General features: G+C 40.4%; 1 protein-coding gene across 20 annotated transcripts in view; it reads left to right on the forward strand.

Moving 5' to 3' along the window:
- The window catches only part of KIAA1217 (KIAA1217 ortholog), a 362,847-nt gene that overhangs the window by 183,977 nt on the left and 151,544 nt on the right, over positions 1-27,326 (forward strand). For 16 of the 20 annotated variants that reach the window (XM_071805232.1, XM_071805229.1, XM_071805234.1 and 13 more), the window contains one exon: positions 4,787-5,070. In XM_071805232.1, coding sequence (XP_071661333.1) covers positions 4,787-5,070 — 284 coding nt within the window. Of the gene's footprint in view, positions 1-72; positions 123-4,786; positions 5,071-9,153; positions 9,544-10,350; positions 10,516-27,326 lie in introns of those variants that run through there. The other 4 variants (XM_065830205.2, XM_065830213.2, XM_065830212.2 and 1 more) reach the window with 4 other exon arrangements.

Below are 27,326 nucleotides of genomic sequence, written 5' to 3' on the forward strand. Positions count from 1 at the left end.
GGCGGGACGCTGGCGGGGGTGGAGGGCGCCGCGGCCGCGAGGGGGGACAAATAATGTCACCTTTCCTTTAAATGCTCCGCGTGTTTCACCTATGGCAGCGAAACAGCTCTTCTTTCATACAAGTAGGTTCGAGCTCATCTTTTCCTCGGTGTGTATTTTAAAAGAGGGAGATTCAGGGCAAATTGTCACAGGGTTAGTTTGCTTTGTGTGAAACCAATTGGGTTGGTTTTGGAGCAAAGCCAAGAAATTATAAGCGTGGTTTTCACCGCGGGTCAGCTGTGGTGCATTTGTGCAATTACTGTTGCACTGTATCTTTGGTAGAAAAGCGAATGAAAACTATTTTCTGAGGAATTTTATGTGGGCTGTTCCACGTGGAGAGTGACATTCAGGTAGCATGACAAATACCTAATCTAATCTATAATACAGTATTTGTGGAGCACCTGTGAACATTTCTAGTGTATTGTATTTCTCATCACCACTTCAGAAAAAGTTGTGTCGCTGTGTTTCTGTGTTTCTATGAAACAAATACTGCATGGTAGAGTATATGTGGTTTAAAAAAAAATAAATCACATGAGTTTATGAGTATGTAATACCAGAAAATAGTGCATAGAAAACTTAGGAGATTTTTGTTTGGTTGGTTCATTTGTTTGTTTTTTCTCAGGAGCTCATTAATTGTTTGATGCTCTTTTGAATAATTTTGTAAGTTAAAATACTGGGCAGTGCAATTCACATGTATCTGTGTCTGTATATGTTTAGTGGGACTGAAGTCTTCACTTAAAGGTTGTGTCTGAATAGGGAAAAAAAGCCTTTGGGAACACATTTCTTCTGTATGGGTTATATGAAGCTGCCTGAAATACATGTGGAGCTAGAAGAAGAGAAATCTGACCAGACCAATCCTTGATTCTCAAAACTTTTGAATGCTCATAACCAAATGTAGTAGTTTTGGCCCATATCCAAAATTTACATTTGAAAGTTCCTTGAAAAGAGAGCTAATTGTAAAGACAGCGGAGTAAATTAGAAAGATTCCAAATAATGTCAAATTTGCTGCTGGCATAAATACAGCAGAGGAGGGTTTGACTCATGATGTTTAACATTTTATTCCAAGTATTGAATGGGGTTTGCTTCAAGGCTCACTTTCATAGTGTCAGTGTGGGTCATGTCTAGACTTGTTCTTTTGTGAAATTATTCTGAAAATGTTCTTCTCTTATGTCACCTGGATTGCAAAACAGGACTATTAAAATCTTCACAACGTTTAAGGTAATGAAGCAAAGTGACTTTCCTGACCTTTGTAGACTTCATTGGAGGGTGTGACTTAGAAGAATTGCATACCAGGACAAGTTGCCGGACTTTTTGTTTTTTATCTTTTTATTTTGAATTTCTAGTTCACAGTAAATAATCCCTCATTATAATCTTCCTGGTAATCTTAGGCATACTGCTTCTACAATGCAGACCTGGGCCTCTCTTCTATTTATATCCACTGCAGTAATGGGTGATATTAAGAAGTCTTGAAATTTGTTTTCTGATCAGGGAAGCAACTCAAGCGTAAGAGTTACTCAAGCCTTTGGATAACCAAAGCCCTCCCCTGTCAATCAGCAACTCTTGTTTCTTGTTGCCCTCTACACTTGCTACTTTACTGAAGAGAAAGACCTTCAGCTTTTAGCTTCTGAATAAGAGGGAGGGAGAGAGGGAGACAAGCTTATCTTGCACCTCTGTGTTTTCCCTTGGCTTCTCTGCACTCCTTTTCCAAGGAGGGTACTTGCATAATTTATCCTTTCGCTACTCTTAGCTCTCTTCTGGGAACCACCACATGATCCTTCACACATTTCAGAGTTATCTGTGGGGATTGATTTGCTAGGCCTATTATCTTCTTTTGGAAGATATGGACAGTTTGCCCACACTGTTATTGAGCAGCTCCAGGATCCAGAAAACCTCTCCCAGTTTTTCCTCCCTATAGCACTGTGGCCCACACAGCAGCTGTGGAGCTTACGTGCCCCGTGGTACCCAGAGGTGGTTTCACCATCCCAGCTTTCAGCCTCACCATCAAAATCACTTGTCCCTACCTAGGAAGTGGGCAGGGAAGATTTTTGTAAGCTGTTACTAGGGGAAAGACCCATATTCAAACATGACAGTGAGTTTGCTTTGCAAAGAAAGGCACATGCTGTGGGATTGTGCTGAATGCCCAGGTCAGCTTGCTGGGAAGACTAGCAATTAGTTTGCATAGTTTACATTCCTTTCTTTTCACCGGTATTTATACAGTATTTTCCAAATATAGGAAAGAACAATAAGAGAATTTGTTGATCTTTCTAATACAGTATAAGAAAAATATGTTATTTTTGATTCCTTCTCAAGGTTTCACCCAATAACAAATAGTGGTAAAACACTTCACTTGATATGTCTCTTTATGTTCGAAATAATTAGCTTTTTCTTAAACGGCTGAAATAATTGAAGTGCAGAGTAGGGAAAGGCTTTGCATGAGAAAGATTTATGACCCGAAATACACATTCATGAGCTTTTGGTTGTGTTTCTCCATGTAGATTTACTTGCCTTCTTGAGGAAGTGCCTGCCACCAGTTCAGAGATTGAAGCTGCCGCTGTGACCATACTTTAAGGGTTTATACCAAATTACTGCATTCAGTCACTCATGCTCACGCTGACTCCCTTGAGCTCCAAGGAAATCCCATATTTGTGTCTGCTGCCTTTGTTCCAAGAGCCTCAGGGATATAACCTCCGGGTTCTCTGTGCAACAAATTAAAGATGGTAAATTCCAGACAGCCCCATCCCACCTCTTTTCCCTCCTGTGTACAGTCAATTGAAATGACTGTGCAGCTTTCAGAAACCATTTTGACTGAGTGCATCTGGAGTAGCCACTTCTTGCAAGCAAAACTCTTTATTTTTTGCCACGTTTCTCGAACAACCTGAGTGTACCTGGCAGTTGATGCTCTGAATTTTCAGTAATTACTGAGGATGGAAGTTCTTTAATTAAGTTGTGCTTGGAAATGTTGAGTGTGTGTGTGTGTGTGGACACACAGGTGAGGCTGCTGCTCTGAAGGTTTAACCAGGATTAAAGGTTAAGAAGGTCTTAGAAGGTGCTGTGGAGGTCAGAGATGGCATTTTGAATCTGTGTGAGAGTAAAACTTCCTTGTGAGCCAAACCTGTTTTCAAAGTAGTGTCTGGATCTGTGCTCGTCAAAGCATGGTGCCACCTTCAATCTGAACTCTTTTGTCCAGGTCTGCTTTTGGGATGGGTTTCCATGAATGCAAACGAAAGGCTGTTGTTGATATTTTGGAGTCTTTGAGCATTATCGGGAGCTTACCGAAACATGCAAAGTCTTTGAGAACCTTCCAGGGCCCCATCCTGTTGCCAAACCTGAGGGAATTGGTTCCCCAGGTGAACTGGTGGGACATCACATTGGCAGCAGCTCCACCGATAGAGGATTTACTTTATTACCAGGGCTTGATGTTATGTGGGATGTGGCAGGCAACTGACAAAGCATACCCGAAAGCTGAAAAACCCTCAGTATAAAATCCTGAGCCAGGTGGCAGGCAGGGTGTCAAACTGACTGACTGAACCATAAAAAGCCTCAAGTAAGTGCCTGTTTCCGAACAGCAGTGCCGTGTAAATGACAGCACGTGGGGGAGACAGTCGCTGGGAGGATAAAGGGCTCTGTGGCAAAAAGTGTCAGAAGGAGAGAAATAGAGATGTGTTAAAAACACGTAGAGGAAGGAGCTTCCTGCTCCTGGGGATGTGCTGTAAAGGGTTAACGCTGGTAGGGATGTCGGAGGCTGCTCAGTAAAGATGGGGAAGGCCAGATCAGGCTTGGAGAGGCCTTTTGAATGCTTTAGGTTCTGTGTTCTTTTGATTTTGTTGGGTTTTTTTTCTCCTTTGCTGACAAAGGAGTGAGGGATTTTTCAAAGGTATTGGGTAACAAGGCTCCAGACTACACTTTTTCATGCACCAGAGGGTTGTGTTACACAGTTACCTGAAGATAAGCCAGCACTTACATACCCTCAGTGTCTCTCTTTACAAACCTTGTCATGGTCTTTGGTCTTAAAGTAGATTTTAAAGTTGTAAAAGTTAACTGAGTTGTTTTTGTTATTGTTGTTCTGATTTTTTATATTACATAAAACTTACTTTTATTCTGTTTCTTAAGAAATGGTTTATTGAAAAAGTGCTGTAGTATTTTCCAGTCTGCTGTCCTGAGACATATAAAATCCAAGGGAGATCCATGAAATTTAAAACCCGACTACAGTCAGAAATCAGGAAAAAGAGCCTCCAAAACTTTCCTAATGTTTCATAGGTGCTTCAGAGCATGTTGAAAACACACTGAAAAAAGATTTAGGATTTCAAATCTGCTTTGTCAAAGGCATTTTATCAGTTGGTATGCTTAAGGATACTAGTTACAGGGCCATGAAGTGTACTGGAGCCTATTGAAGAAACCTGTTCCTTCTGTTGGAAAGCATCCTGTAGATTTTAAAGGTCAGAGAAAAAGGGCCCTGTCAGATCATCTTTTCAAGTCATGTAGTGGTAAAGATGATATAAAAGGAACATCTATTTCAATGATGCTCACTTTACAGAGAGGCAGTACTGCAGTTGTGTGTATAAAAGTACTGTGCATCGCTTATATAAGTGATTATTTCCGGGCCGCTTCTTATAACGTACATATACCTAATGATGCAGAACACTACTGGACTTTCAAATGAAGCTAGCTTTTATATAAATTATTTTCTTTTTCTTATTAGTATGATTGTTTGGAGCAAGTCCTTCTGATATTTCAATTTTTTTTCCAGACCAGGCAAAAACCAGTTTGCATGTTACATCACTAGATGATGCAGAATGTCTCCGATCTAAAGAGCTCCTTTCGACCCCGAACAGTCACACTTCTAATTCAAAGTCTGCTCGCCACATCCCTCGAAGACATACAGTAGGTGGTCCTCGCAGTTCCAAAGAAATACTGGGAATGCAAACCTCAGAAATGGACAGGAAGAGAGAGGCTTTTCTTGAGCATCTGAAACAGAAATATCCCCACCATGCTACAGCAATAATGGGACACCAGGAGAGACTGAGAGATCAGGTATGAAAGTCAAATTCATATCTTGCGTTTTGTTAAACAGTCCTTATAACTCCAACAAAATTGAGTGTTACCTCATTACAAAAGGTGAGAATGTAACAGAACATTAAATAGATTTTTTTTTTGGTAGCCTAAGATTCAGTTACTCCCTTGAAATGAAAAGAAACAATAATAAAATGAAACTGTTCAATATTACCTTGGAATTATTTGTTGAAACTGGCATTTTTGAAAAGCTTTTCATTTTTTTTAGAATGTACACGAAGAAAAAGATGAAGGTGAGACTCTTGATCTTAGTATATGGGTCTCCATTTACTTTTCACAGCTGAAGGGAAAATATGGAACAGCTGTTAACTTTTGTTACACTTTTGGTATTAGAACAACTGCCGGGCAGAAAAGAAAATATCTGTAACGTGTGTCTGTGTGCTTTAGCTGGCTCTGTTTCCCTTTCATTTGCTTTCTTTTCTGTTTTTGAGTCTTTTAATACAAACAGAGTGGATTTATCCACAGGTATCAGCCTCCTCCAAACTGTTTTGGCATCCGCGTTGGTCTGTCAGCAACGTACCTTAAGGTGGTTTGCTTCTTACTTGCCTCTGATTGCTTTTCAGCAACAAAAAGTAGATGTAGGGTCAGAGGAGATGTGAACTGCTGGTGTATTTCTCAGAGCAGGTGTAGGCCGTCGTCATGCTGACCTTCCAAATTCAAGCAATGCTGTGCAAGGACATGCAATTCTGGGCTCCGTTTTTGGGTGCAATGTTAGAGTTCAATCTGTTCAGCTTTACAGACAATCTGCCTTCTATTCCATAATTCCTTTTCTTTAAATCAATCAGAATTTAGAGTTCAGGCTCAAAAATCTTGTGCTGGTTATTCTCAGTTTAACAAATGATTGACAGGAAACCTTGTATAATTTTTTTCTTAGTGTTTTATAGATATTTCAGCACTAACAGCAAATTAATTGTAATTAAGGAATGGCAACAAGTTGGAAAAATATTGTACTCTGTTCTGGGAGTCCTAAGTGAATTCTCAGTCTCTTTTGAAGCCTTCCAAACCTCTGGAGATTGTTACAGGTTTGGAAAGATTGTCATTTACTAACACCCCCCTGCAACTTCACTTTGACAGAGTCTCTAGACATCTCAGGCTCTATGAGTGCCTCAGAACACAACTGCTAGAATCCATATGTATCCAGCTAAAATTGCTGCAAGACTTCAGCTCTAATGAGGATGATCTATTCCTTATTTTTAAACAGCTTCCCCCCTTTCCTTTGAAACTCTTGATTTTTTTTTCTCCTCACTTATCTCTTCCATGAACTTTAGTGACTGTGTGGAATGTGCTGGGTGGTAGATAAAGATAGCATACAAATTAAATAAAGGAGGCAGGAGGGGGGTGAAATCCAGAGATTAGATCTTTTGGAGTCATGTAAATATTTAGTTCCAGTGTTGCAGACACTGCAAACCCAGTTTGAACAGCCAACAGCATTACACCCTACACATTTTGTAATTTGAGCCTTTTCTGAAGGCAATAAATTACAGAAGGAATGCAGTATCTGTTCCTGCTATTTGTTTAAAATGTGTCATCCTTGCTAATTTATTGAGGGTAAAATTCATGTGAATGTCTTCTGTTTTTTAATGATTAGACATATGTATTGTATGTAATGAGTGTGAATTTTAAAACAAAATAACTTTAAAATTACTATTAGAGCATCTTTCTTGGGAATGAGGAATACTGAAGACTCCATCCATTCAGCATAACTTCAAAAAAAGTAGATAAATTGAAGAGAAGCCACATTAAAAACATGTAGAAATAAGTTATACCAGTTGATTGTAAGAAATTTGCTTAGTTGAAATATATCAACGGTCTGGGTCATCAGGTGCAGTAACAGATTATTATGGTCATTTCATTACAGTTCAGAGGAGTTTTTTCTCGCCAGTTGTGCCTACGAGTATACACACACGTATCTGTGTATTTTGTGTGTGTGTTTGTATGTATATATATCTCTGTGTATAGATACACATAGGTCTCTGTATATATGCACACACATAGCTATATGCCTCTGTGTGTATATGTGTATGTATAACGCCCACCTATTTAGCTGCTTCAGGAATAAGACCATAATATAATTTTGCTTCAGAGGGTGTGTATGTGTGTAGCATATGTATGTCCTTCCCCCCCACCTTGTGCACGTATATGTGTAGCAGTGGTATAGAGGACAAACTACATACGCATGTAGTAGATGTGTGCATGTAACACATATATATATCACATACAAAATCTATAAGGTGTATGGGAAGACATGAACTAAAATGCCACTATTTATTTTCCAGGTTCCTTTCCTCCCTTCTTACTTCTCCAGCATCTGGAAAGTGGCAACATTATCCATGGTGGGATTTTCCCCACTGTGGGGGATCTATTAAGGATAGTAGCCAATGCAACACCACTTTTTAATCTCTATGTCAAATGATGTTTCTGGAACATAAAACATCCCAATATTTACAGTCAGGAGATAGTCCCTTGGATATAATATTATAATATAATTTTTCTTCCAGGGTGCTCTAAACCCTGTGAGGTCCATAACCAACAAAAATGAGCCAGAAAACCAGGATTGGTAGTTGTTGCTTTTTTTTTTTTTTTTTTTTTTGTGGACTTTCTTCTCTTGTCTGTTTTAACCATTGCTATCTGAGTATGGCAAACTGACCCACAGCTTCCTGAAAATAAACATTAGGAAAAACATGTTTGATGTTGTCAGATCATGCTGTATCACCTCCACCAGCAGGGTCAGCTCTGAATGTTTTTGGTATCTTCCACTACATATTAATGGTTTCATCCAGGCTTCATTTATTCAGATAAATCCCTCCCTGATGTACCTCCTGGGGACCTGGTTCTGCTCTTGGTGATCTGCCACAAATCGGAAGTACAATTGTGGCCGGGTAAAATGCCAGCAGGGGTTACTGATGGTTAACTAACGTGGTGATCTGAAACCTCCCAGCTGTGCACACAGATCATCCCTCTTCCACCCCACAGGTTTGTCGCCCTGTTAGTGATACCTTATTCTGGAAAGGAAGGCTCACAGAGACAGGGGCCATCTTTGTTTGCACAAGGGCCTTGGGATACAGCCGCAAGGCAAATAACCTGCAGCTGAGCCACTCTGTGAAATAGTCTGGGGTGTGAGTTTGCAGCAGCTGGGGGGTGCAGGTGTGCTGTGCCTTGTGCAACCCAAAATGCCTGCAGGGGCATGCAGCACCCTGTGGCCACAGCTCCGTGACCCGCAGCCCGGCAGTTTGCCCTCATGCTACAGGTTTCCCCCCTTGCAGACAACCACCAGCTGGGCACCAGAGCCCCCTCCACCTGGAAGCCTGGCAAGCCGAGGAACAACATCTTTTTTTATAGGTAAAACAAGGTCCTTTTTTTATAGGTAAAGCAAGATCCTGCAGGAGCTTTGGACACCTTGCCTCTGCCAAGGCTGTCTCGTCTGAGTTAATGAAAGGAGGGTGCTAATGTAATCCCCAGGAAAGTGAGAAAGAAAAAAGAGAAAGGAAGGAGGAAAATAATCTTGGTCTTCTGAAGCTTGAGATGGTGTGAATCATCAGCTGCTGAGCTGACAGCAGGACACAGTCACTGTTTAGGTGGGGTTGACTCCGGTCAGCAGCGAAGGAAAGAACAGGAACAAGTATAAAAACTGGGCCAGTGGCTGCAAGGGTGAAAAAGAGTTTGCAATTAAGAGGTTAAAAATGCTAACCTGGCTGTGGGAGGGGGGTAATCCCTGCCTTGAACCTGTTTTACAAGTCACCTCGCTAAAAAAAAAAAAAAACCAACAAAAACTTTCTGAGGGGCAGAGAGCAAAAATGAGTGTGTAGAAGTTTTTCAGAGCACAAGCTTTTGAGCCTGCCTTTAGAAAATGAGCTGGGAGATGTTTGCTGTGGCTTTCTTTTGTTGTTGTTTGACTCGAAAGTAAACTGGGAGAGTCAAGAACAGCTCTAGCATTTCAGACAATGCTCTGTGAAGAACGAATTTATTGGCAAGCGAAATTAGATTTCCATCAATTTAAAACAAACAAACAGAAAAAAAACCACTACCACCAAACCTTCTGGTGCCTGTAATAGGCTCAGTGCCCAGAAAATGGTGGTTGAGGTTTTTTTTGTTATGTTCAGTTAGGTCTGAACATGACAGGTAACTCTGGCATCTGGGCAGGTGTGGTTAAGGTCACCATGGAGATCCATGATGTCATGCTTGATAGAGCATGTCAAGACAGCTAATCTAACATGTAGATGTTCAAAAAGTCTCATAGGCCAGAACTAAGCTTTATGCAAATAACAAAGTTACACTGTGAAAGGGCGAAAGAAAATACAGCTGAGATAATGGCGTGCGTTTTACCTGGCAGCTTGAAAGGATTATTACAGGCTTCATCATAAATTGAAACTTTTGGAGCTAAAGGAAGAGGATTTCAGACCGTCTGTGGCCTCACCTGTGGAATCTCACATTTCGGTAAATAAGCCTCTTTCTCTCTCTCTGCCCCTGCTGAAAAACAATGCCTTTGAAATCATGGAGTTTGCTTCACCGTGCTGTTCTTCCTGGCAGCAGGGCTGAGTCAATAAAGCAAGTTTTCTGGCATGGCCCTTTTCTCTTTCGAAAATGAGTTTTTTATTGAATGAACTGAGAATTCTGAATTATTTGAAAGGCTTTGTAATGTATTATGCTGATTATATGAATCATGCTGCAAAAATGTCCTAGGTAGTGTTTTGGAGGAGAAACTAAGAATTGAGACAGTGCATTTATTTGTAGATTATTGCCAGATGTCTCTCCTTTAACTCTTAAAATAGAACCCTAAAATCAGAACAGCATTTATCCCAGCATTTGATATCTGCAAAAATATCCAGGCTTTTTTTAATGGATTGTAGTATCAGTTGGTTAAACAGGCTTTGATACATGCTTTGATATCATAGCGTTAACACTGGGGCATTTCTGAATAGATTTTTTTATTGGGTAAAAACGCATTAGTAAAGGGTAAACATGTTTGGAGGTAAAAGTCCAGCAGCAGAAATACTATTTTGGGTTTTAGGTACAAACAAAAGGGGATATTGTCGATCCCTCTGGAGGGAGAGTAAAATCCCTGAGTTCTTAGCTGCGACCACTTTTGTGCTGGCATCAATCACGCCAGATCAAGGACAATCGATCCGTAAGGGGTAGCCCCCCCGCTGGCACTGCTGTGATGTGGTAACGGGAAGCAGGTTTAGGGCTACAAAGTTTAGTTGGTTCAAATCGCTCAGTTTGAGCGGGGTTAGATTTAGGTGGGGAAGGGTGGGGACTTACAGTAGTTAATGTCTGAGCCTAAAAATGTGGAAGGAGAAAAATCGTAGGTTCTGCTTAGAGACACCTGAGAAGTGTGAAGTTGAGAGAAACTTCAGTTCAGTGTAAATCCTTGGTAGGATTTAAGGAATGAGGAAGCTGCAGAATATGGTAAGCACATTATCTAATTCCAGGTGAAAAAACTGTATGAAGGATTTCTGACGTTCTGCATTTCTTGATCAGGCAAGGCTAAGGAAACTTTTTTTGGGAATGTGTATTGATTATTAACGTGAATGGATTTGAAAGGAGTACAAAGTTAAGAAGTCGCTATCGATTTTTTTTTTTTTTTTTGGTTTCAGCTGTTTTGCTTTTACATTCCTAGTTATACCTTGAAACTAAGCCAGTAATGGGAATATTATAGAGTTATTTCAATTTAACTTTTCTCCCAAAGTCTGAGTGTTCATTATTTAGTACTAGAACATGTACAAATGACAATGTGTCAACTGAACTAGCATATTTTGCATTAATTACAGTGTTGTTGGCTGATGTCTGGGATTTGGGCAGGGAGAAGTTGATTTAGTGTTAATATTGTGTGAATAGTTTTCTGCTTTGTACCCGTTAAAAACCCAAGTTAAAAAATTACATTTGACTTTAAAATATATACAGTGTCTGTGAAGAATGTGATTTTAACCTGGATATATGTTGCTGCAGATTTTTCTGGTTGAGAAAATCCACTTTGTTGCATTACTACTTGGTTCACATATTGCTGTATACAATGTGTCATCAAAAAATGCCTATTTTTATCTGGGAGGTCAGTGTCATACAGCTAGAACTTGCTGTTGTGTCAGCATAGACTGTAGGTATTTGAGCAGGGGAAAAAAAAGTTCCAGAAGCTGTTTCAGGAGATTTTTGCAAGCTCCTGCCTCCCCTCCGCCGATGGGTCCCACCTCCCTCCCCGAATGAGCGATTCCCCCTCCTCTCTGCATGGTCTTTGTAAGCTCAGCAGAGCAGGTTGCATGTTCAGGGCAGGGAGACCCTCCGCAGCATCCACACGTGTCCCCTGTCTCATGTACCGTCTGGTACAACAATTTATTGCTTTCCAGTGCTGCTGCTGTATGTTAAGGGCAACGGCTCTTACTTTTGCCATGTTAAAAGCACTGAACACGTGAAACACAATTACAAGCGTAAATCTCTGCTGGAATCCAAGCCCTTAGCTTTTGTTTATGGAAGGACATGAGATGACATGTCCATTTGTTTTGAGTTGAAACATGCTCTTTAGCCCCCAGATAATGCTGTGATTGCGAGATATTTATAAATAGCTAGATAGATAAATGAACAAAGACCTAGTTCATTAGCCAAGTAAAGTGGATTTACTTAATATTCACTAAAAGAGAAAATGTTAAGGAGGAAGAATATTTCTAGCAAAATGTCTCAGTGGAAAGTCTTTCAATTTTTAGTTTAATACAGTAAGGCAACCTATTAAGGTACATATTAAACTACTAGCCCTAAGGTATCTCTGGGAGTAAGTGGAGTTTAACTACAGTGATAATACTTTACTAAACATAAGTTTAGTAATTTATATCTATCACTTAAAATTAATTAATAAAAGCTGTTCTTTTGAAAAAGCAAACAAAAGAAAGCTGCAAAAAGGCTAATAAAGCAATTCCTTCTCTTTTTCCTTCCCTCCCCCCATGCAAACCACACACCAGCGCAGTTGCTTTGCCCCAACAGGCTTAGTAACTTTTCTTCTGTGGCAACGCCTCTGTATTTTAAATAGTGTGTATTGTTTGTAACTCCAAAGTCCCAGGTAGTTGTTATATGCTTACCTTTGTTCATGTGAGCTTTGTATATGTATTTTTCTAACCTCATTTTATGACAAACAAAAGTATTTTTAGAATCTTTTGTATTCAGCTGACTCAGTAAATGCCTGCAGTAATCTTGTTTTGGTACTTACGATTAGATCCAGTAAAGAATCTGGGACTTAGGTCTCTGTTAAAGCAGAGTTCAGGCAGCTGCATTCATGGAAACCTCTCCCAGTTATTGTAGACACCTGAGATTCCTTAGATTTCAGAAACTTAAGCTTTTCTGGCCAAAAATATCCTGAGGCGTTTATAGATTTCTTTTTGCACATACTCTGTTTACTCCTGGTGTTTCCTGGACTACCAAAAACTGCACAGAAGCGGTCAACATGGCTTGTTTGGTGGGTGGGTTCAGTGCAGGACTAACTCCTTCAATAGTGACAGAGAAGTAAGCCAGTGTCCTGCACAGTGGCCTAGCATTGACCACCCCTGGGGCAGAGGCACCTCCTGCCTCCTCTGAACCTGGACCTGGTGCCCTCCTTTCTCTGGAGACGCTTGAAGGAGTTTGGGGTAGGCAAACCCTACATTTTCCCTTTTGAAGTTGTGCCACTGGGCAATGATGTGTTGCAAGGTTTGGTCTTGTGGTGAGCCCCTTGGCCAGCTGCTGAATGAGCCTACTCACAGGACTGCAGAATTGAGTTCTCCCAGGCCATGAGGACCTTGTGCTGCTTTCTTCTTGGTGGCAAAGTTTCAGGACTCAGTGATGGGGGAAGAGCCCTGGCCCCGCGTTGCTTTAGCCCAGTTATCAGGGTCCTCTGCCCAGAGGTGGAGGGAGATGTGGCTGCAGAACATCCTTCAGACCAAGGCAACCAGGAAGCCAAATCTTGTCCTTCTTTACACATCCTGCAGAAGTAGATTGGTGCATGAAAAGTGCTTTGCCACTGCTTCCTCTTCCAACTCTACTTTTAAACCTCAGGTTGCTGTGCTTTGTGCTGAGCTCAGCTGTGAAAAGCATGGAAGGCATCCTCAGAGAACCATTCTAGATGGGGCTTGTCAGCGACTCCAAAGTTAATTTCAAGCCCTTATTCACTTACAAGAGTACAAGAAGTGAAAATGAAGCCCTGGTCTACAGACATCTTTGGCTGTGCTGGTTTTGAGCAGGCATTCTCTCTCATCTGTAGTTCTGGAGGTATGTTACAGAAGATATGAGGGTTGCTGGTTTGGCAGATGAGGAACATCACAGGCAGGCAAAGGTCTTAGGTGAGGGCAACAGATCGTGCTGGTGGTAAGGCTGAGGCTACAGAGCAGCTTTCCCTGGTCATTGATCAAGGGTTCCTTTCTGTGGCCTGTAATAAGGTGCAATATTTATGAATATTTGCTGTGTCTCAAGATGATTTCCCTGCAAATGGTTATGAATGTACCTTGGTTGTTCTCTTTTCAGCTGCATAGTCCTGTTATCTTCCCACTGGGAACGTTTTTGTGCTATTTGCACATTGTCACCTGGGAGAGGAGCACGTATTTCTGTCAGTCGTTAGCAAATTAAATGCACCTCTGGACCACTGTTGCTTCATTACATAATTTTTCAGTTGATTCTCTAACAAAAGCAGATTGCACCAAAGTCACCTGATTAACTGGTGTGGTTTAATCATCATCCCTGGGATTTCAGTCTCTTTTGTGGGCTCAAATAAGAGAACAAGTGTAAATAAGACAAGCAAATCTCTTAGGAGCATATACTCCAGTTTCTGTGATTCCTTCAAATGAATTGAGTACACCAGGATAAACAGTGCTATTGTTAAAACTGCAGCCACCACCTGTGGCTCTGATGGCAGCCACTGAGATGTGTGTTTTGGCATTCACCCGGGCTTGGTACTTGCACCAGTTCAGTAAATTGAGAATGTGGTGTTATTAAGTTTTGCACCTTGACACATCAAACCAATGTAGCGACTTTGGTTGGGTGAGATTATGTTTTGAAGGGTTCTTTTTTGGTTTTGTGGCTTTTTTTGGTCATTAATTAGTACCTTCTGTGTCATCTCTTGTGTTGTGGATTGTAGTGATTCCATTCATTCATTAGGACATGGGTGTCAAACTCGTTTTCACCGGGGGCCACATCAGCCTCGTGGTTCCCTTCAAAGGGCTAAATGTCATTTTAGGACTATATAAATGTAACTACTCCTACATTTATACATTTTAGTAAAGGTTTTCACTGGCTGATTAATATACTGCCATAGGTACACTTCACATAAAAAAATATTAACCTAAGATCCAAATTAGTTGTTAAAGAAAGGAACAGAGAAGCTTTTTCTCTTAGGTTATGTCTGAAATACAGAAGACCTAGGATATATTTTTCATGATGGTTTCTGCCATGGCTTCATAAGGAGGGTCTAACAGCCTCTCAGGAGGTGGATAATTGGTCATGCGCATTATGTATGTTCTGATCTTTAGATTATTTTGACGCACAACTTGAAATTTATCTTCCGAAATTATGTTCTTGTTAGTTGTAAGACTGGATCTTCTTGATGCTTACATGAATGTCCAGTTCTGTTTTAGATTGCTAAATGCTTGACTGTGTTAATGCCTCATCACTGTAAATTCCAGAGCTCAACTAAGTTTTAAGAATATTTCAGCCTTTAAGGGGTTTGTATTTCTTACAAATACATTTAATAGACTGTCTCCGTGCTCTTGCATTGATTTAATTCAAAATAGAAAAAGTAATTGTAATTCCATTTCAGTCGAAGTTAAGTATTTCTTCAGTCAGGAGGGAGATATCTGTCTTCCAAGGAAGGGGGAGGGCAGCAAGAGGAAGAAATAAGCAGTGACAAACCAAAGAGTTAAAACATCTTTTGTATTTGAAAGAAGTTGAGTCTGATTTTAAATTTTATAAGATATATTCACTTCCAGATACACTGCCAGATGAATAAGCAGAGGCTTTTCCAGTTTGCACTTTTTTTGTGGCTATGTGGGTGTCTAAAGTCTGGAAACACACCTGCTATCAATGTCTATGTATGAGCTTTGGGCTTTCTTCCACTGTGCTTTGAAAGTGTAGTTTTAGTTGCATTTATTCACTTGTATCCCTGTTTTTAGTAACACCATATACCACACATCAGACTGTTGTAATTAGTAATAAATTACTCAAAGAAAGAACAAATATTTGACTTTGATTAGAACAAGTAAGAAGAAATGTCACTTATCTCCCATTGACCGAATAAATAAATAATTGACATTGGTTGGTTGATTTAAATAGCTGTAAATATTGTTTGAAAGGAAGAAAAAATATTTTGAATAATGTAAAAAAATAATTTAAGAATATGTAATGAACGTGTAATATAAACACTTCAATTAAAAATGTGTACCTGAAAAGCTGGGACATTTATAAAATTTCCAACATCTACAACCCGGGGATATGGGAGAGCCTCAGTATTCCTCTGTTCTTAGACTGGAATTCCCACGGTATCTCAGGTACCATGATTTGGTATTGACAGCTGGCAGGTTTTTTTTGTTTTTGTTGGTGTTTGGTTTTTTTTCTTTTCCCCTCTCTACTGAGGATCACTATTGTTTCAATTGTTTTTCAGCTGCTGTTCCAAGCTTCCATCTTTTTGGCTAATGCTCAGCCCAGCGCAGGGGCCACAGGCAGGATGGTGCCTCCTGCAGCCCCTGGCACGCTCCTGTGTGGGTGAGCGGGACCGAGAGGGGTTTGGCACTTCGCAGCCTGGGGACACTCTCTGTTCTATCACAGGCAATTAATTGATGTCTGTCGCTAGAGAACTTAAATGAAAATATGATAGAAACAGCATCAAAAGCTTTCTGGAAATCAGTGGAGAACTTCTCCCTTCTGAGCATCGCAAAAGGGTGGGGTGGGATGGAGCAAGACAGCACAGATCACAAAATGTTTTTCTTGGCCTGCGTGGTGCTGTTATCGATGTCAATAGAAACGTTCCTGCTGACTGGAGTACAGTTGGCGTAAACCCCTGGCAAGTTGTCTGACCCAAGTGCTCTTCCTCTGGTATCAGATGCAAGCATTTAATTCCTGGCTCATGTGTACTTCCTTTATAGTTTATTTTTACCAAGTGTTTCCAGCACCGGACACTGTGGCAGGTCCTGGAGGCACCTGCAGCTGCTGCTGCTTCCCGGCAGGCCGGGCGCTCCCGGCTCCCTCGCCCCGGCAGCTGACGGGCGCTGCTGTGGTGACGGGGCTCCGGGCACAGCCTTCCAGCACTCAACAACTGCGTTAATCCCGTACGGAGCCTGGGATGCTACTGCAAGCAGGAATCAGGTTTCCTCCTGAGGCCAATGAATAGCTTTCTGTAATGCAGGACGATTGTGGAGGCCGTATGTGATACTTGGTTGTTGCTGTAGCTTAATTCCGCAAGAGATTTCACCATAGCATTACCTATTTGTATTACTCTGATTGCACTTCTTGCATAACTTTTTGTTGTGCATGTTTTGCCCTCCTGTTTTCATTGTTAAATTGTGACCTCCTGGTCTTGGGTATTAATCCTGTCACAAAAGGGTAGTTCTAGCCCATGTGCAAATGTGTATTTATTCTATCCCCACCCGTATACAAGCATGCAACCATGAGAAACCAGTATTTTTATATATGAGTCATTCATACACCCGGATGTGTAACAAAATTTCACATCAGATGAGGCTTTGCTGCATATGCACACCTATAGAAAATCTGCCCCAGGAGAAAGAGGGACTTGTGCTGCCTTTGGTTGTGTTGCTCCATGCTGGCAGCAGTCTGCTACCGAGGGGATGGATTTTGAGGAGGAGGTAGCCACTCGTGCTCCTGTGGCACAACGAAGAAGAAAAAGGAGCCTTTCAGCTCTTTGCTGCTCATCTCGTGCCTCTTCTGCCAGCCAGGTACAGGTCTGATGAAGAGCCGGGGCTTTCCTCTCTGGGGCTTGTGGAGAGTTAATGGAAACTTTTGGATAGATAATTTTTTTTTTCAGAAGACTGCTGTCTGTAAGAAGGATTGTCCTCATGTGTTCATTATTATTATTATCCTATTGTTTATACATGTTTCTAGTTTGATTTTGAAAGGTGCAAAAAACTTCAGGTTACTAAAATAGTTATCAGATGTTTTTTTGAAAGGGAGACTAGCAGTCTGCAGAAGAAAGGCTTCCCTTGAACCATGCTAAAATGCAATTTGATTTCACCTTACGATTTCAAAATTTGTCATATGCTGTCCAAAAACCAAGATGTTTTCTTACCTAATTATAGAGAGTGTTTATATGTAAGGATTAATCTATCTATTGGAAGTCTTCTGGAACTCTGAAGTAACTGCTACTTTGTGGGCCTCTTCTGAATTGAAGGGGTTAGAAAACAGTAGAATGCTACTCCAAAGATACTTCAACAGTGAAGATGAGAGAGCTACTTTTTCCCATGTCTTCTGTTGCTTCTGCTGTAATATTTTGGGGTTGAGATATTGTTTTTCCTCATGCTGTGACAGCAAGTTTTGTTTTGTTCTAAAGAAACTCGGAACTCACAAGTTGAGTCTTGTTTCTACATGACTTAAACCTGTCTCAGAGATGTTATTTTGCCAAGAATAGTTCTACTTACAGTATGTTAGACAGTTTTCTTTGTGATTGTGTTGTATAGGCAAAGCCAACTTGGAATTTAGGGAAACTTGTAATACTTATAAAAGGAGAACTGAGGCGGGGGGGGTGCGGGGAGTAAGTTCACAGGCACTCAAACAGATACTTCTCATGTTGGGTTGGGATTTTTTTAGTGTACTTCTGTGGCTTTCTCACACACCTATTAGCAATATATTACTAGAAAGAGAAGGGATTGGGATTTTTGTGATATATCACAGCTATGTGATTTTAATTGTAGAAACTGGGGCAAATAATTCTGAATTGATATCAAAAAGATTTTCTGTTTAAGATGATTACTCTCTGTGGCGACTCTTTTTTCCTAAGGAGACATATAACCTTTTAGATTAAATTTACTTGCTGTGTAGCGTTTTAAGCACATCAGAGCAAAACTAACGTGGAGTAAAACCTACAGATGTATTGAGTTGCCTGGCAAAACAAGAGCTGCTTAGATAACCATTCAGTAGCTTATTGTGGTAAGATAAACATGGAATTCTAGGTATTTTTTGCAATAAAAGAACTTATGTGTTCTTTTGATCTGTTCTTTCTGCTGCTGCTTGTCAGACTTCCCTGGATACTGCCAAAATGTCTGTACTCTTGTTGTTCTCTTTCTCATTTTTTTTAGTATTCAATTTTGAGAGCAGAATAGCTTTTCTAACTTCCTCTGAAAAAAGCAATCAGACGAAATTTATCAAGCCTTTAAAGTGAGGTTGGTCTAGCCACTGTTCCTTTGTTTTTGGCTTATCTTCCCTGTGGTTTGAAAGCTTTCTTGAATGTCTGGGTTCTGTGATCCTTCAGAGGTCTTTTAAAATACAGTCGTCATTTCAAAATGTTTGTTCTACCTTCAGATGGTTTCAGTGGAGATGAGGTCAATGAGCTAGTTTTACTTAATGTATGGTAAGGACCTGTGTTTGGAAACATAAGTTTGCATATTATTTGACTGCTTGTTTAGCTAAAAGAGCCAAACTGTTTTTGTATTGATCTCTCTGTCAACCTACAAAATCACCTGCCTTTGTTCACCCAAATTTAGCAAAGTAACTGAGTCTGGTGGCAGCCTGTTGCAGTAGGCAGATTTAAGTAATTTTATCTGAAATGTAAGAGTGAGGGAATGTTGAATAAGACATATGTTGGGAAGAAAAGCCTTGATAAGTTGTGGAAAACATTTTGCCTTTTAAGTCAGAGGCTGATAGTTTATGAGCCTTTTCTGATTGCACGTACGGCCGCAGCAGCCTTGAGTCAGTTCTAGGTGTGTTGCGCGTTGCACTTAAGAGCAGAACCATTAAAGTCCTTCTGAAAATTAATGACCAGCACAGACTGATGGGCACCAGCATATGGTGATATTGTGCTCAGCAAAAACACATGACTTGTCTTTTACATGACCAGACTGCCCTTGTTCACAAATAACGGGAGAATTTCCAGTTTTCTTGTTAATAATGGAGTCACATAAGCAGTCATAACCATAGCTCTACTATTTGATAGTCTGAAATTTCAGGCACCAAGAAGCATTGCAAAGAATGAATCTGCACAGCCCCACAGCCCACGTGATATCTCTTATCTCTCCTTTGTTCTCATCAAGAGGAGGATCAAACAGTTGTTTCTCTTCTAAGACCCTGCTTAGATGTGTTGCGCATATATCCCCCATGGAAGTGAAGTTGGTTGTCAGCAATGTGATAAAGGCACCCTTTTTCCCTATTGCCTTTCCTAAAAGCTCCATATAAGTATGTGAAAAGGCAGATGGTGTGTAATAACCAAGCTCTTCCTAGTGGAAGGTCTTGATATACAAATGTCTAACTGACATCACCATCACACGTGGATGCTTGGGTTAGGTGTTGTTCATTGTAGATGATTTCAAGAGCATCGGATTAAATTTTTAATAACACAAGTACTGGTTTTCAGCAGTATTTTTGACTGATAATATGATTGCAATTTGGTTCTGAGAGTCCAAAGGGCACTGATCAAAAGAAAAGTGACACTGAGATATGGAGACATCGTGGGAGTTGTACTTTTCTTCAGTCTAATCCAAGAAGACACAATTGAAACAAGTTAATAATTCATCATATTGGAAAATTTCTTAAATACTGTACCATGAACTCTGTTTGACTTGAAGGAGAGCAGCTACTATGCCTTCACTTAAAAGAGAGGGAGATATTCCTTCTTATCAGTAGAGCTATTTCTTTCCTGCCAGATTTTGCTGGTCAGAAAGGATAAGGGATAAGATCACAGGCCGTGTAAGAGGGCTTTTCCCCACTTTTTCATAATTAGCAGTCTGAGAGTCAACAGGACAAAACCGGTATTTGTTTCTCTGACACATTGCTGGGCTACTGCGTATGAAAGCAGTGCAGTCTTTATCTAAGCAGTTTTATACAATTTGAATTAATCCAAGCATTAAGAACGAGCTCATTGTTTAAAGATTTGCAGATACTGTTTCACAGGCCAAGAAACTTCAGAGAGTTTTGTTCAGCTATGGTATTAGATAAACAAAATGAAAGTAGTTGTTTTGCTTTTTCTTTCTTTTGCAGGGTATTTGTTTGTCTTCCCTCCTGCCTTACACACTGCTACAAATCATTTGTGAAGTACAGTGACCTTTACAGAAAGTCTAGTAGTAACAAATGCTTAGGGATCACTGTCTTGGTGGCTGGAGAGAGAAGATTATTGTAACGTCCAGGAAATTATCTGAAGGTTGAAGTATCACAAAGTTACAGATTCCTCTCAACCTCAACCCCTTGTAGAGGAGCCAGAAGTGTATTAGCCACCAGCATGGCTGGACCATTGGAACAGGTCATTTGGCATAGTTTTAGTCCTGGGAAATAGCTGGTCAGTGATACTAGCATAGTTTCTACTCCTCCTCCTGGAAAACTGAAATCAAGAATGTGATTTGCCTGCAGACACAGGCCGGGGAAGACCATCATCTGAATGTCTCCCAAAGGAGGTTTTAAGGAGAATTATTAGAGTGCCTTTTGACTAACAGAGGGAGAAGTAGGTGACACTTAACATTTTAAGAAATCTGTGGATTGCTTCAAAGGTTGGTAATGAAGTGCTCTCGTCCTGGTTTGCCAGCTTGAGTTTAACGAAACTTTGAGTTTGGTTGCTCAACCTCGATTTATATTTTTTCTAAAATTGTGGCGAAATGAGTTCATGTGGGAGGAGGTTAATATAGCTAGAAGTTAATTTTTTCCATATAGGAGAATGCTAAATGTGGTCACCCCTTGAAACAGTTGTTGGGAATAGGTTAAAAGGTAGATTTTATAGAAATTTAGCTTTTTACTGGTATCTAGAATTCGGTGAAGAAATACACTGCTTAGACTGCCAAACAATTGTATTGTAATCTTATGCCATAGGAGTTTGATATATTGTCCTGTCAGGCATGCATTATCTTGTTACAAAATCGGAGTGTATTGCAACCTGAAAGAGCGTATTTTGATATGAGATTATCTTTTCTTTCCTAAACACTTTATCATTAAAATATACAAAAAAGGTTGACAAGTAATTCTTTAAAGATGTGAAGAGAGACAAGTGTTAGAATGGTGATTTTACAAAGAAAATTACAAACAAAACAGTCGAGGAAAGATTTAAGTCAGATGTGTAAACAAATCCTTTGGGCTGAGAGGTAAAGCCAGAGGTAGTGATCTGTCAGACTCGGGCAGTGTCTCAGGAAACGTACCTGCGTATTTGGCACAGAGACGTGTATGCCCCGCACACGGTCCCTGTGTGGCCGAGTCTGCTGCTGGTGGTGTGGGAGCACGCAGCGGCCTGCAGCATCGCTTTCTGGTGGTCACTAGAGCCGATTAATGATTATGAGAGTGGTGTAAATGCATAATGTATCTAAGATAAATGTTCAGTAAACTGCAGTGCTACGTGGATCAAACTTCTCAAGCATAAGAGCTTCAGCGAAGATACTGCGTTGGTATTAAGAGAACTAGCAATGGTGTTACAAACCTATAAGGCCAAATAATTTTGTAAGCTTTTACATTATCTTTGGAAAATTTTATTGGGGAAAGAATTAGCTCCCTTCAAGCATGTGATTGAAAGTCCAAGCAAAGCCTAAGTTGGAAAGGACCTCTGGACACCATCTGAAAGCAGGAACTTAGATCAGGTTATCCACGGCCCTGTCAAGTGGAGTCTTGGATATTCCCAGTGAAGGAGATCCCACCACTTCTCTGTGCAATTCATTGCGGTTTTTTGTTGTTGTCATGGTGAAGCATTTTATTTTCCTCATAGCCAAACAGAATTTTCAAAAATAGGGTAAGCTGTAGCCTGGAAAACAGTAAGTCTGGAAGGGATTCAATGATCTTTTGAACTGCAAATTCACAAGAATTCCTAGTGTGAGACTCTTCTAAAAGGAGTCATTTTCCAGGAGGACAGTGATGAGGACTCAAGAATAGCTTTACCTCTGTACACACTGCAGCAGGAACTCATGCTATAGTTTTTGGGTCAATATTGTTGAAGGGATGTAGAACCATGGGAGTGTTGCAGAAAAAAGTCACGCAAAATGATGTGAGATCTGGTGAAACTATTTCTCTCTGAGAACCGTGAATTTTTAATCTGTCGACCCTATCAAAACAGAGAACCTCCTTGATTAAGAAATATAAGTCTCTTGGAGCAGGAGAAAATCCACTGGTTTTATATTGGCTTTTTAGAGCAGCAATGAAAATCACAACACAAACTAAAGATTATAGCTGGGGAGTTGGGCAGATTTGAATGAGGAGTAATGCACAGCATTTTTCACAGTAGAAATGATTCATTATTCTGACAAAGTATTAAGTGAAGCAAGAGGTTCTTCATCTCTCTAAATCTTCGAACTATGACAAGTTGCTTTTCTAGCTGATATGCTTTAGACAAACAGAAGTTACTGATGAATAGGGCTATCTGGCAGAGATTTATTGGTTCCTCCTTGGCCTCAGTTATGCAACTGAGGCTTTTGGTTATTCATGCAATCTTAATGTTTCAAGGATTCTTCATAAGGAACTGAGTTTGACCCAGCTGCTTTAGAATATAGCACTGTAACATGAATGAGATATTTCAGAAAATTTTAAAAATTGCTTTAGTTTTTAGAAGTTTGGGTTACTTGAAAATTTAAGCTACAAATAGAAGTTGTAAATGAAATATTACAAGAAAAAGAATTAGGGTGAATAGGGTTAGAGTAAATAGAATTTACCATTTATAATTAAAATAATAATACATATTTTCTGATTATCCCAATCAGGGTATCAATATATAGCTGTCATAAACAAGCACTTTTACGGCCTGAGTGATCTCTGTCTCAAAAGCTTCCCAGACCTAAGATGCCTTTCATTCAGAGGAATTTTCTACTTCGACTGGAAGCCCTCAGCTATTCCTTGCAAAAACTCTTGCTTACATCAGTGAAAGTTTTGGCAATGTTAGAGATCTCAGGATCGGTCCAACCTGAAGTTGTTACTTTGTCAGGTACCACCTAAGTCCCCCATTCCTTTGTGTACTGTTGCGTGCAAGTAATGGATCTGGTTACAGTGATTTTTTTCTGAACATGAACAAAACTACAATACACCTTAAAGCAATCAAGAAACAACCCCAAATCAAATTATTTGGTGGCATGGTGGGATAAGGAAGAGGCAAAAAAACCCTTCACTGGAGCAGTGTTCAACAATGCATAGAAGTGTACCTGTAAATGGGACATTGCACCATGTTGACAGTTATTTGCTGGCACAGCAGAATGAGAAAAGGGAGTCTGTGGAGGAGGAAGGTGACAGAAATCAGAATGAGTTTTCCGAGGGAGAATGAGAAAAAAGTGACAATCTCAGAATGAGGAACTTCTGTTAGGACTAAGGCCAGAAACAAAAAAGGAGCAAATGCTGCGTTTGCTGAAGTGGTAAGGGAAATCTGAACAGAAATTAATTCTTGATATGCTTTTATAATCATAGCAGTATGTTAAAAGCAACAACAAAACCAAAAAACAACAACGAAGCAAGGGAAGCAATGTATTGCATATGTAGTGTTTTAGACTCAAGGCACAACACGAGTCTTGTTGAAAGGCATACACAGTTTTAGAAGGGGTTAAGTGGACTCCTGCTGTCCTGCAGAGCTGACTGCAGCCAAAGAGCTGCCCCCAGTGAACCCAGTGACTGAGGCGAGTGCTGCACAAAGCTGCTGGTGCTGAGGAGCCTGATGCTCGTTGCTGGGAAGGATGCCCTCTGTATGTCTGTGTGTGGAGTAATTAGGTTGTGTATAGCCCAGCTGGATGTAAGTATGGTGATCTTCACTCTATGGATAGTTTGGGTTTTGGACTAATGATTCCAGAGACTGTCTGAACCATATCTGCTTTAAAATACATTTATATTTGAAAATTGCTTGTTAACCAGCATGAGGTTGTAAAGCTCCTTGGAAAGCATGCTGGGGTGCGAAATTGGGTTTTTTCCTCCATCCCCTTGACTCTGTAGCTGTTACAGATCCAGCACAATCTCACTAACCATTTTCTCCACAAATATCCACCCTGTGCTTTCTTCCACCACTTGGTGAAGCCTCAATTTCATCATCTCTGGAGGTTTCTGTCCATTTTCTCATGATTGGAAGGGATCAACATCGAGTGTGATGCACCCTTTCTTTCCTGGGCCTGTGCTTGGCTTGCATGGCTCTCTCCTGCCATGGAGCACTGGAGTGAGGCTGACACTTGAATGCATGCTACCAAGTTTTTCTCCAAAATGTAAGCACATCGTATATTTGAACTAGCACCAGCTCATTTCAACATAGAAATGGCACTTTCAAGCTATTTGCTTCATAAAATTTCAAAGGATCGCTGCCTCCCCTCGCCGTGGTGAGGCTGGAGAGCCCGGGGTGGGAGGGACGGCTGTGAGAGCAGGGATGAGCCCGACAAAGCGGTGGGGGCTGCCCAGGGACCCGGCCTGTGCGCTGAGTGTGGCTGGGCAGTGGTGATCTTCAGTGTCCCGTGGCTGTCCCATGCTGGTGGCCAGAGTAGTGGTAGCACCGTGTGACCTTTACCAGGGGAGAGCTTTCTCTCATGGCATATTTGCGGAAGTTTCCTGTATTCAGGCTTGGAGAAAAGGGGAATTTTGCCCTCTGTTTATTCTAAGGGAGTAAATTTATGGTTGCTGCCAGTGAAGCATTTTGCACAGCATAATGCTATTTGCATAATTAGATGCTAAGATGAGGACATCATATTTCATAGCACTTCTAAAGTTCATGTAATTCTTCTAAATACTGAAAATGTTACTTCAAGGAATATTTGTGTGCTGTTGTGTCACAAGAGTAAAACAATAGCATGTTTTGCTTGAGACTTTGAAAATATTTTCCTCTTTCTAATAAGACTGAAATAACTTTCCAGCCACTTGCCTGGAAAGTTGGCAAGAGGCTGAAGAACAGTTATAGATTTTTACTGTTTAAGTTAATTTATGTGATCTTGTTCATACCTGGATGGAGAGACATTGCTTACTCAGCTATGCAGAAGGAAGTCTCAACTCTGGGAACCAAATCTTAGAATGTGTTTATTTTTCATTGTTTTCTTCACTGAAAGTTGAGGAAACTCATAATCGTAAATTAAAATGAATATCAAAATATCACTCTAATATCTTTTTAAAAAAAAAACAATACACCTACAGCTGGTGGAGAATTTTACAAAGATCTGTATTGTAATATGTGATGTTTGTTTATAATGAAGGTAGCCGTCATTTTAGAAAAATAAAAAGTATTAAAATCCATTTTCTGCCTTGATTTGCAGTCCATGCATATCCAGAATTTAGGGCTTTAAGGCATATGAATCACAGAGAATCTGACAGTGTTACACAATGATTTTAATAATATTTTTATGTTCCTTGAAAGTGGTGAGCAGCTTTGTATTCAGTGTTAAAAATGTAGGAACAGTAGCATCTATTACAGATTTTATTTTAAGCTTTGCAAAGTGAGCCAGTACTTGTTCAGCTGATGGGCCATGGCATGGAGGTTTTCTCTGCAAAATAAAAGAAAAAATAGAACAAAATCTCGTCTAGATAGAACTGAGCCAAATATGGGTATACAGGGCTGTGAGCACAACAAGGATGCATTTGGTTCAGAAGAAGGGCATTCACCCGTCAGCTTCAAACACTTCTTGTCCCCAGGAAAGACAATTTTTGTCTTAGCTCTTCATCCAATATCAATAGGTAACTCTTGAAAGTGCGTGCAGCAGTGTTTGTGCAGTGGGGGTTCAGGGCACTGTCCAAGCAGCCAACACACCCATGCAAGTGAAGCATCTCACGTGGGATTTTGGCTCATTCCTCTAACGGTGCAGATAAGCTGTAAACCATGACTAGACAGCAGGAATTTTTCCAGTGAAAGAAAGTTGCCAGGTGGTTTAAAGCCAGTTTGTCCAACTCTACCCAATTTCCTCTTGGTGGTGCCACAGGATGAGGTGGAGGGGTCGTGGCCAGTGCTGTCACCGTCCAGTGGTCCCTGGGTGGTGGCAGCTTCCTGGGGACAGCAGTTGCTCAGAAAGCTCGTGGCCTGTCACGGTTTTACGAGGGCTCCCAGGTCAAGAGTTTATTACAGGAACCTAGAGGTAGTTACACCCCACTCAGCTCCCTGAGTTCAGCCAGGTCTGTGGTTCGTGTGACTTTGGTCATGATAACTTTAAGAATGTCTGAAAAGCTCAGATATGGTTCACTGAGGCGGAGTAGTTACATTTGACAGGCATTCAAATAAAATGGGATGAGAACAGTATAAAAGCCATAGTACTAACAAATCTGAAAATATACTAGAGGATCTCTACTGAAAGCAGAAAAAAAGAACAGGGTGATTATGCTTTATTTATTAAAAACCAGCAAACAAAACATATGGGACACATCTCAGATTGTGTCTTCCTAATGTGAAGCACTGAAGGGTATTATTTTTTCTGGTTTTTGTTTTGAACATGGGGGTGGAGATAGATTAATGGGTTTTGTTTTAGCCTCCACTTCTTACATGTCTTGCACTTGAAAACAGTGTATTTCTCCTCCTTTATACCAGATAATTATACCAGAAATTATTCTGGAGAATATTTTCTTAGTATTTTCCAAGTTCAGTGAACTGCCTTGTATTTTAATGATACTGGTTAGGAAATGTACCCGTTCATAACCGAAGATGTACCTAAAACTGTTTATAGACTGCGGTACGGGATCCATCACAACTGAAGTGGCTTAGGAAGATGAAACTTGATCCTTTTGGACAGCTGTGTGCTTGCACTGAGGGGGAGCAATCAAAGGAAGAAGGATGAGACTGACTTTTTACATGATGAGAAGTTTGGGAGTTTGCGGTTTTTTAAATAATTTTTCAAGATTTACGGGATCTGAATGATCCCCCGGTAGCAGGGCAGCAACACGCAGCAAGTTCAGGTGGTTGATGATTTGATTAAGCTGGGTATGTTAAAGGTAATTTAGATAATATTTGTGAGCAATTTTTTTTTTCTTTTACAGGAAAGACTTAGTGAAATATGAATAATTTCCTGATGGATTTCATTTGTATTGTCTTTGTGGACAGGGTGTAGCACTAGGCATTTCTCTGAAATTCTCAGTTCCAATTCCAAGTATTATTTCCAGCAAACTAATTGTGAGAGATCATTTACTATTACTCACTCCATTACACTTTTTGCTTT

This window comes from Patagioenas fasciata, chromosome 2, assembly GCF_037038585.1.
Source record: "Patagioenas fasciata isolate bPatFas1 chromosome 2, bPatFas1.hap1, whole genome shotgun sequence".
Classification (NCBI taxonomy): domain Eukaryota; kingdom Metazoa; phylum Chordata; class Aves; order Columbiformes; family Columbidae; genus Patagioenas; species Patagioenas fasciata.